This window comes from Oryza brachyantha, chromosome 4 (genome assembly GCF_000231095.2).
Source record: "Oryza brachyantha chromosome 4, ObraRS2, whole genome shotgun sequence".
Lineage (NCBI taxonomy): Eukaryota > Viridiplantae > Streptophyta > Magnoliopsida > Poales > Poaceae > Oryza > Oryza brachyantha.
Window position 1 is genome coordinate 3966810 of NC_023166.2, and position 11887 is coordinate 3978696.

The 11887-nt window shown below is 39.9% G+C and overlaps 1 protein-coding gene across 1 annotated transcript; it reads right to left on the reverse strand.

Annotated features, from left to right (window-relative positions):
* Positions 1 to 1972: 1972 nt before the first annotated feature.
* On the reverse strand, positions 1973 to 9216 carry LOC102713819 (glycerol-3-phosphate dehydrogenase SDP6, mitochondrial). Its single transcript, XM_006653147.3, has 7 exons — positions 8844 to 9216; positions 7452 to 7925; positions 6139 to 6470; positions 5387 to 5547; positions 4804 to 5062; positions 2650 to 2947; positions 1973 to 2573 (listed from the first exon to the last, which is right to left on the reverse strand). The coding sequence occupies exons 1-7, from the start codon at positions 9199 to 9201 to the stop codon at positions 2566 to 2568; spliced, it is 1890 nt and encodes a 629-aa protein (XP_006653210.2). The 5' UTR covers positions 9202 to 9216; the 3' UTR covers positions 1973 to 2565.
* Positions 9217 to 11887: the final 2671 nt, after the last annotated feature.

An 11887-nucleotide genomic window follows, 5' to 3' on the forward strand; every position in this document is an offset into this window, starting at 1 on the left:
AACTTGATTAGAGTCAGGCCTAGGTTAATGCTTAGCCATGCTTAGAACAAATAGCTCATGGGATCACATATAATTATGCTTAATTCTGGATAGCCGAGATAATGATTCACTACCCGGTTCGGGTTAATGTCAACTAAAATATTGATAATGGTGGGCTGTGGGTGCATGGTTTTGAGAGTCGCACCCATGGCGATTAAGGACCGGTTCACGGGAAACCCTGGAAGTAAATAAGTGCTAACCACATGCCGAAATGGGTAAGGTGGGATTTGAAGCATGACTTCGAACTATTTGACGTACCCAGGCAAGGGTAGGCGTGATGGAGTATGGACGGGCAATCGTGGTGTAACGAAAGCTTCTCCTGCTTCCGGATCTACTGAGGCACAAGAGGGGACTGCCCGACTTGGTGTAAAGGAGGGGGTGAAACCTGAAGTGTGGTACGATTAAATAGGGAGGGTTGTGTAACGGGTCCTATCACGGTCTCCTTTCCGGTATGCCGTGGTGGTATGTCGGCGCACGTTCAAGTGTAGTGGAGTCGTGTCTTGTGGGTACAGTAGTACACCTCTGATCAGAGTATAAACTATTCGAATAGCCGTGCCCACGGTTACGGGCGAACTCCCAGCTTCACTGTGATTAGTGAACCCTAATAACTTGAGTAAAATCTGGTATCACTTGGGACTACTGCAACGTGGTGTAACGTTGGGTAGTGGTTGGGCCTGTCGCAACGTGGTGTAACGTTGGACAGTGTTGTGGTATTTTACAACTGTTTACCTATTTATGCTTCACTGTATTTAATTACCTTTATTCTTTAAGCTCTGTTATTTATTTAAATTGCTGCTTTATCGCAACTAACCCGAGCCTGTCCTTGTTAATCCCTATGCATCATTTGTTTTCCCCTTGTCCGTGTTACTTGTTGAGTACGGTGGTTTGTACTCAGCCTTGCTTAACTTTCCCAACCCAGAGCTAGAAGCAGAGTCCGATGGAGGTGCCTCTCAGGAGTGAGCTGTTCCGCCGTCGAAGTGTTACCTGTGGACTGGAGCCGTACCCGCTGGAGCTAGTCTACCCCTTTGTTTTTCTTTCCGCTGCATTTCCGCTAGAATAAGTGTAATTTTCAGTTGTTTCTAAGAACGATGGTTATGTAATCAACATTGTCTTTTTGTGTACCCTGGCTGGTCCTGGACAGGGATTTAATACACAATTAAGTTCAGAAATTCGTGTGAGGAATTTCTGGGCGTGACATAAAACCTCACTGAAGAAGATGGATCGCGGCTAGGAGGTCCTGCTACCCGAGGACCCGACGCCATTGACAACCTGGCGAATGTACACCAGGCGCCGATGGGCCCACGACGTGTGCCGTGTAGCAGAGCGCGTGGCAGGCTCGTGCGACGCCGTGCAGAAGGAAACCGCCACAAGCGGCTAAATTAGGAAAGAAATATTGGTTTACTACGTTAGTTCCTTAAGTTTAGGAATAATTGGTTGAGGATAAATTAGCAAAAAGAGATTGCTTTGCTATTTTAGTTCTTAAGTTTAGAAATAATTAGTTAAGGCCTTGAGCTATATATTCATGTAAGCGCACATTGGATAGATACAAACAAATATTAGTCATCTATGCTCTTTTCTATAACTAACTCTATTCTCCGTTCTATAACTAAGCGTATGGCAGAGGTGTAAAACCTCACCAGAGAAGACGGATCGTGGCTACGATCTACGTAGCTGAGGTCCTGCTACCCAAGAACCCAACGCGCTTGACACTAGTGCAGCCATATTAAAAAGAAAAACATATCAACAGCCTTTTAATCATCTCAATCTATTCTTTTATATGCATACTATGCATATATCCCGTGTTCCTCCCTCCACTATTTAAGCGTAGGCCTTCGTCATTAATTTTGCATGTTCATACAAGTGTACAGGCAGCATCTCATTCTTACAACTAGCCCGCTACTTCGGTTGTCCAGCGGAGAAATCATGCTCAGGCTATAGATAAAACATATGTATGCACCAACAACTATAATGGCTTCGTCAAATACAGAAGGCCAACCAAAGCTATCTCTCGAGATAGTTTGTGATGTAACAAAACCAATTGACCTGTCATACAAGACACTCTGGCAAATAAAAACAACATTTTGCAGGGCAAGTCCAGTGGGGTAACTAAACAAAACCGGCCAACATTTTACAATGCACCAGATGATCAGCATGATTTTGCTTCCTTTATTTATAGATAACTCATTCCTAAGTACAATTGCCTACTTGGATTCATTAATAGGTGAGGAGAAGCATATATGAATTAATACTTAAGGGCATGAAACTGTGGTCTAATTATCATATTTTTAGAAAGATCAGTCTTCCGTGGTACATCCATCTACATCATGGCGATGAGATGTTATTTCACCACAAATCGAAATCAGATAGTAAGCAATCAAGTGTACAGAAGGACAACCGAGAACATTTTAGGACCCTAGCTCTCCTGCACCGAATTATTCTTGTACTAGCCTGATTCGATGTTTTACTCTTTACCTGTGTCACGCCATTGTATGAGCTCACGCTTATTCACAGAAAATTACGTTTCAGTCATTGACCTATAAAAGAATAACCATACCATCAGAAATGCAATTCGAAATGGGGAAAAAACAACTAAAGAAAAACCATTCTTACCATTATGTTTTCCATCCCTGAATTGTGCATTCTTGGATGATTTGAATGTTTCCAAGAATTCTTTACCCTTTTGCAATTCAAGCTTCTGCCTTGCCTTGTCCCACTTGTATTCCATAGCTAAAATCTCGATGATCCGAGGCAATGCTCTTCCAGCAGCATCTGTGTCAAGAAATGCAAGTCGGCATCTCCTCGCAATGAAGTCCACAGCAGATTCACAGTACTCGTGGCGAGCACAGTAAGCTACTTCAGCCTCCAAAAATGGGTATCCATGAGCAAGTCGCTTCCCCAAGCCTTCATCCTAACAATAAAGATAATGGTTGCCACAAAATATTATTTAATTGTTTGTATATTAGAATCAATGGTTTTAGGGCAGAATAATGAATCTCAAATTTCTGATGAACCAATTGATAGAGTGCCTATTGAAAAGAATAATGGTCATGCTAGATGTAAGTGTCAAAAATCATGTGTTGCTGCCACAGAAGTTACTTAAACTACTGAAGTTACTACAACAGTGGTCATGTTAGATTCATCATGGATAAATCAAATAACTACACAACTCAATTCACGTGGCATAACTCACAACTACTGAATCCATATGGTGCAAAAAAACACTTCTCAATTCAGAGTAGAAAAAAATACAAAAGTACCAAAGTTCCATAAATAGCCCAATCCATATGGTGCAAAAAAATGGAAAGAAGTGTGTATGAAACACTAGGCTAAACATGCACATGACAGTTAGAATTCAGATAGGGAGCTGAATCACTAAGATACCATGCAAAGTTGTATATATGTTATATTCTTTGATAGTTTTGCTAATAAGTTAATACCTCGGTTACATTGAGAGCTACAGAAGAGGAAAGCCAAACAATAAATTGTATCCATCCAGAAGAAACGAGTACCAATCAAAGCGATTATCAACATCAAACAATCTAGTGTTTCTCAGTTACAATGCCTTTTTGAATCTTCTTAACTAAATTCATTCACAATAGCATGTCACCCAAGCATAAAAAGAACCCAAAGAAATGGCATTGATTTCCACTCAAGCTAAAATCTACATGGACTAGCATTATGCTCATGTGTTCCAAACTACCAACAGGCCACAACTACTGAACTATATGCTATAAGTCTAGATGTACAATGCAATCTAAAACTTTTATACGTTATTCCATGAGACCAGTCAATGACCTATGGCTACATATTTATGGTCCCAAAATATTAAAATTGTGCAGTTAAAGAAAAAATTAAACACTTAGTTCCGGAAAAGGTTAGTAGGTACAATCAGTTCATCTTTTAAAATATTGGGAGTTCAACATATGCGCATTTTGTAGTAAAATATGAATTACCATATCTAATCCAATTCAAGGATTTATGGTTGCCTTTGCTGAATTCAAGAAACAAAGAGCAAAATGTATTGAGTGCAAAGTTACAATGCTGCTCATGAACAGGAGTGTGTGGAGCCATATATGTTAATACTACCTCCAGTTTTAATATATGACACCATTGACCTTTTAAATTATTTCCCTATCTGTTTTCTCTAGGAAGATATGTGCAAATAGAAAAACATACAAGGAACGCTTAAAATACTTCTGACGACAGATCTAGTAGTACTCTTTCCACTTTACTTAACTACCACTATTGGTCAAAGTTTGAGGAAAAAGTCAATATTATCATATATTCAAAACCAGACAGATTACTAAACAAGTCAATCGTATGGACTAAATATCATCACAAAAGAATGCACTAGAACTGAATTTTCCCACATCGTATTTTTCTACGTCAAAAGCTTCTACACATCACTCTCTGAATTGGGTACTATGCCATATCAGACCCTCCTCACTAGCAGCATGAGGGGACATTTACACATGTCATGAATTGTGCTCTTGTATGCTGGCAACTCTTGTGACCATATACAAGGGAGCAATGCTGCAAACATTCAGTGTCCTTTACTGTCTACATTAGAAATATAACATGTATCTGCATGAGGCAAATTCAACATTGGACGTGGATGGTGATATCATGTTTGATGCTACTATGTCGGCATTCAATTTTTTGAAGGAAAAGGTATTAGGAAAGGTGAAACAGAACATAATCTTTTTCCTTATTAAAACTTACAGTTTCAAAAGTAACCCACTCTGGAGTACAAGGAGAACAAACCTGGGCGATTGCAGCCACTTGTGTAGCCAAAGTTCCATATGCGTGTGACAGATGTTTCGATACAGCACTGTCCATTGCACCTGGAATGATTTTCCCACCATATGTCCTTTTCATCCGTTTATAATTCTGCGCAAGGACAGTAAAAGAAGCAGGATCCCATCCATATCCACCCAGAATATGCAGATGATCAGTTACACAGCCATTGGCAGGCTTCAAATTCCCTGACCTTATGGCTGCATTAACAGCATCTTCAGCCATGCTAGGGAAAGGGAAAATTATTAGAATCTGATGAGAAAGCATAAATATTTTGTACTACTTGTGCATAAAGGATTTTTCCATAGGCAATATGAATAATAGCAATACACAACAGATGCAATACGTGATAGTCTAACTAGAAATACGACGTAACGTATTTATGCATTCGATCATAGTCCAAGTACAATGCATTACATCATCAATTCACGATATGAGTGATAGTCCAAGATAATATTGCCAGAGTAGAAAACCAGTAAGCCAGAAGCATGTCATGCCAGTTTCATTCAATCAAATAAAGATAAAAACACTAGGTCCCAGAACCTCTTACCTTCGATAAGTTGTCCATTTTCCACCAGTGATAGTTATTAGTCCTGGATAGTCTTCAAACACAACATGATCTCTGGAAATGCTCTCAGTACTTTTTGCTGATGGATCCACAGCCAGTGGACGTATTCCACTCCAGGCAGAAAGAACATCTGAACGCCTTACCTAATATAGAGATTGAAATTATTCCACCATTAGATATTTTCTTTATTTTCATTCTCGGTTCACAGAAAATGGTTTATTAGTCGAATCATAACGAAGTGGAAAGTTGGAGTAGAAATGATACACTAGAGAAAACAACATTAAACACTACTGAGAGTGAAACCCGCAACAGCAACCTATCAAACCAACATGGGTTGACCACAGGTAATGTTACAGAAACGAATATGAAGGATTCATTTCATAACCATAATGGAACAATTGCACAGAAAAATAACTCCACTCTAAACTTGTGGTAGCAGAACAAGGACTAGGTCTAACATGATTTGCCACCCATGTACTCAGCAATTAAAAGTCAAAAACAGGTTTAACATGAGCCTCCATTTGCACAACAATTCCAAGTCATAATGTGGTACTAAAAGTTCCATCATCACCTAAGTAGCAACCAAACAGTCACAGAAAACATGTAAAACACTAATTTTCAGGAAAAATAGCTTTACTACTAAAATTATTTGACATCATCAAATAAATTACTGTACATTGAGTATAGTGGATATAATTGAATTTGTAGGTTAGCATAGATGCAAGCTCACAAACCTGAACATTAAGATAGTCACAGATAGCATCTAATATGAACTGTATTTCATCCTCATGTGGTTCAGGAAGCATTGTTATTGCTGTACTAGAATCAGTTGTACCAGCTACCGTCCTTCCTAACCACGGAAGCATAAATACAACTCTACCATCCTTGGTTTTAGGGACAATTAGTCCCATCCCATCAGGGGAATAATAATCAGGAAGTACAATGTGTACTCCACTGCTTGGACAGATCATGGGCACTACATCATTGTTAGCCATCTTCCTCACAGAGTCACAAAACGGTCCTGCTGCGTTAACAACCACCTTTGCAAATGCGTCGAATTCTTTACCTGTTATAAATTAGCAAACATGAAATACCAACGGAAGATCAAAATCATTATTAAGAGCACATAGTTGATCATCAACCAACATAAGATAATATGTTTTGGCGTATATCTGTGCTAGCTGGCTACTCCATACTGTATACCAAACTATAGTTTTGCTTGTAGACCATAAGAGTTATAGCGGCACAATGTTCGCAAGACAAAATGCATCAATCATTAGTTTATAGAGTAAGTTATTTAGTTGACTCCAAGCACTGGTACTCAGGTTAACAGCATGCTACCAGAACTGAATGTTTTTCTTTGTTTCCACTGCCCAAAAGTTCCTTCTTCCTAGATTTGCTGCTGTCCTCCTCATATATCAGCCCATCAGTACAGAACTGCATCACTCAGCTTAACAAGCCAGATCTAGCAGTTTTACTTCACTACTATTTACCTCTCTTTCCTATATTTTTCTTTTTGTTCAAATCTCTAACACTTCTGATATGCAAGACTTTTCATACTCAATGGCAATACTCAGCCCAACTTGGCATCTGGCTTCAGAGTGGTAGTACAGTCACTCAAGCTCAATGATCAAAGCCTCCCTCTGGAAAATAGGCTATGCAATTCATTGCCTATGCCTTCAACTGAAGCATTTACACACGATTTCACATTTCCACCACAATAGATATATTTCACTGGTCTACAGTACTTCACACTAAAAAGACAAGTGAAAGACACATGACGAAACACACGCCTCCATTCCTGCAGTTCTTTAGCTATCTATCATAAACATAAAGGTCATAACTTCTTCTCAGTTCAAAGAAAATTATGAAATTTTGGTGTAGGTTGACTATATGACTATATATATAGTAAAAGAGGACCAATTTCTGTTTGAAATGTATTAGCTTAATTAAATAAAATATACATAAGATCATTAAAAAGGTATGAATTAAACATCCTAAAGTGCCATCTTTGTATAAAGGAAGAGAAAGACATACTTTATTCTACCTGATAGCGTATCACGAATCCGTGCACCAATGACCCTTTCTCCAGATTCATCCTTAATTAGGGATACCACTTCAGCATAATTAAGAATGGCTGCACCAAGAACTCCCGCGGTGCATGCCAAACCCACATTCAGACGACTGTCATTCATTTGACCATCATAGTATACCACTGTCCCTCTTAGGCTACGGTCATGGCTGTTTTTTGCAAGGGTTGGGAAAAGTTCAACTGATTCATCTACAGAATAATATCGTGACAAATGTAGCAACCTTCTTCCAGCAACGATATCATAGAATTTCAGGCCAAACCAATAGTATACAACCTCAAACCAGTTAAAGCAAGGAGTCATGCATGGCAAAGCATGGCATAAGTGGGGTGCATTCTCAATAACCTGCTTGCGTTCCTTCAAAGCATGAAAAACAAGTTTCAGCTGCCCATAATCGAGATTGAATACTGCCTTCTCCAAGTAACGCACACCTGTGAAAAAAAACGTATTCAATACAACAAACAAGGATTGAAGAATAGTGGAATTTCCATTATCAAATATTAACCACCAAAAAAATTGAACAAACATCTTTCTGAAACTAGAGGCATTTGTTGTGTATTAGTTATGTTTTTAAATGTTTCAAACAAACAAAATTTCAGCTCTCAAGCTGCAAAATTTTCACAGATCTATATGCATATCTGTTTGTTACATCCACCATAATATAACTTTTGAGAAAGCATGTCTCTGAAAAATCCACATCCAACCACGGAGAGTCAAGGCAAAGAGGCTCAGTAAATGCATTACATTAGTGGGCGGGGAAACAACAGTGAACATACTTCTACTGGAAGAACAAGGAACAAGTAAGCACAGCCACATATAGGGAAGGTCTATTATGAGCTTTACATGAATAATGACTAAAGAGGTTTTAATGCTTTAATAGGGTAAAGCATTCCCCAAAAAGACTAGGTACAAGCATGTTGTAAGTGTATAGCGGCCAAATAATGACAATTTGTATAGCTTTGTGCTGACAGACAGCAACCTGTAGTTTTTATTTTTCTTTTGGAAGAGCATGCTTAATTAGTGCATAATATTCAATCCTCTCTTAGGAAAAAGCAGTCACCAATGGATGGAAAGAACGCAGACCATCAAGAACGGATGTGTGGTGAAGTTTTGACTCTATAAATGTGCCTGATTGTTATGTTAGTAAAGTGTTTCTTACAAATGGATCGTTCCATCGTCCCAGACAACAAAGAAAGTGCTAGGTTGTTAATGCATTCAGTTTATATGATTCATACAGAAGCTAAACAGGAGAATACAAAAGATTCTATGCGTATAATTCGTATAATGATACGATAACAAACTACAAGGATCTGCTTGCAAAAGGAGCTGGATTGGGGAAACCCACGCACCGCCATGGATGAGTTTGGTGGATCGGGACGATGCCCCAGAGGAGAAGTCCTCGCGCTCCACGAGGCCGACCCGGAGCCCCCGAGTGGCGGCGTCGAGCGCGACGCCGCACCCGGTGGCCCCGCCGCCGACGACGAGCACGTCAAGGGGCTCCGCGGCGGTGGACCCGGCCAGCGCCGCCCTCTGCGCGGCGCGCGGCGGCGGGGCCGCGCCCGGCTGCGCCACGCGCCGCCGCGCGGCCTCGAGGGCGGCGGCCGGGGACGGGTCGGAGGCGGACGCTGACACGGACGGCCAGGCGGCGGCGGCGGCGGAGGACGCGGCGATGGCGGCGGCCGCGCGGCGGAGGCGCCACGTGGCCATGGCGGCGGCGGGACGCGTGTGCCTCCCCCGCCTCTGTTCGGTCGTGGCTGGTTGGCGCTGCCGCTGGGAGTTGGGAGATCGCAACAAGGTCACACGGGCGGACGACGCGGAAAGGAATCGTGAAGGCGACCGCTCTCGGTATCTTGGAAAATCGTAAATCTTATACAACTATAGATTTTATTTATAGTTGAAGTAGCAGAAAATCAGGGATATTGCGACCTCAGTTTTATAATCCTGGTTATTTTGAACTTTGCTAAGATTGAACTCTTAAAACTTTAGCTATCAATAATTTATTTAGCTTAGAAACCCTATGACAAAACGTATAAAGTAGTCTAACAAAGCATTTTGTTACATTAATTTACTTTTATATAATATGCAAAAATTTATATTCAATGATAGGTCGTGGAGACTATAAAGTTATCAGACAGGAGAGAGTGAACATGTTTATGGTCAAAAGATTGTATATTGGTGACCTATTCTCGAATTATGTTAATAAGGAGCTTAAATAAACCACCTGTACACGTAACCAATAATTAAAAATTTAGAAACATTTTATAAGATGAGATCATTAATAAAAAATTCAGAAAATTTATAATATAAAATTTTAAGTAAATAAATATTTAATATGTACAGTACTGTTTTATAAAAACTTAGAACCATGCTACTTGGGTTATGCGCTGCAAATCATAACACATACAGCACTCTACAACTATAATCAGAAAACTTGGGATTTTCTCAAATTTACTCTTATTGTTAATTTCTCTACAAAGGCAGCACCGGGCGCGTAACCAGAAATTTATCAAACCTAGGGCTCAACAATGAGATATAAATCTTTCGAATAAATTTTAACTAAACTACTATAGTAATTTTTCAATGTACTTTTTTTGCCAGGCGTAGGGCTCGAGCCCAAGCTGCCCCACGCCTACTACCGCCCCTGCAGCATGCACTTTCACCTTTGCATGCACATGGAGTAAGTTATTTTCTTTGAAAACAAATTTAAGAGGCGATGATTTGTTGCATGCTGCTTTTTTTTTGCTGCACGTGGAATTAATCTTGTTTCACAAAGGTGCAATTATTCTTTTTTCTTGACTTAACCTAGTAAAGCCTCATCTTTTCGCTTCTGTTTATATTTATAAACTAAAATTTTAATTTTAAACCTTAACTTAAGTGCTAATTTTTAGGTTTTTTTATTATAGTTTATTTTCCAGTCCTACCTTTAGATCGTTAAGAACATGTATATGAAAGTTTTATACATAAATTAATTTTCTTTTGAATTATAGGTTTGTCTTTTTCATCCATCACCTCTCTAAACTCCATCGATACATAGATGATGTTTGTTTGGAAAACTAAAAAAGGCTGAAAGCGATATGGGATTGCCTAGGAAGTACGCAACTCCACCGGGGCTTATAAAGTTTTTCGAGATTATATATTGATAAAAGATGGCGTTTTGGAAAAAAAAATGTTGAAAGCAACACGCGAATGGCAACTTGACCGGTACATTAATGCGGCCGTTTTAAAAAAATAAAACGATTGTTTTTTGCAAAACAAAAATAAAAAGATTAAAAGCATCCTAGGAGTGCATGGGGAGGACGTAACTCCACTGATTAGATAAACGAGATTATTTTTGGAAAATGAAAAAGCGACCAGCCAGTGCCTAGCAGTACGCAACTCCACTGCGAGTAGATAAACTATACCGTTTTTCAAAAAAATGAAAAGGTTGAAAATTGTCAAATAATGCCTGGGGTGGAAATTCCAACGGTCTTAGGCCTTGTTCGGTGTATTACAGGATCGAGGCCCAATACCTGTGGAAAATTCCAGCGTGGCCTAATAATCCCTTCTGGCCCATATGCACGTTCAGCTGTGCCAGTGTGCCGGGAAGGAAAATCAACCCATGGGAGAAAAAAATCTCCATCGACATGATTTTCTTTCTCCCCAAGCAACGATGCAGTGTGGCGCGCCACCGCCTCCTCGTCCCATGACAGCGACCTCCCTCTCTTCCGTCTCGCGAGGCCGAAGCATTGCCTCCTTCCTTCGTCGAAAAAGCAGTCGCTATCACTGTCCTCCTCATCTCCATCCTTCTCCGCTCCCCTTTCCGGTTAGTACCCCTCTTCTCCTCTTAGGATTTAACCATGTTCTTCTCTTCTAGGATTTGACCTAATTTTCTTAGATCACGTTGAGAGAGGAAAGGAGGGAGAGAGGTATCTTTATCGGCTAAGATCTTGTCGAGCAACATGAGTTTGGATTCCTCGCTTCCCACACACGGTGAGATTAGCTTGTTTACATCTAAGCACTTGTGGCAATTTGGTGTGTACACGGAAAATTGCAGTTGAGGATATAATTTTAGCATGTTCGGTAGTAGGCATGCTTGTAGGATTTTAGTGCATTTATCTAGAAGTCAGACACGGAGACAATTTTGGCTTAATTATGCTTGCATTTTATGTGCTTGCTGATAGACCTAAACTTGTTATTTCTCTAGGGGATTATATATTTTAAAGCTTTACTGTGTTTATTTATTTTATTTTTTATTTTTTATTTTGGGGGGGGGGGGGTGTGTTAAGAACAGTAGTTTTGGAGAATTGGGTGTCATTTTCTATTATGATTTCTTGTTCTGGTGTTTGACACAAGCTTCGCGGTGACTGGAAATTCAGTAAATACCAGCATCTCATGAATGGATTATTTCTTGAGG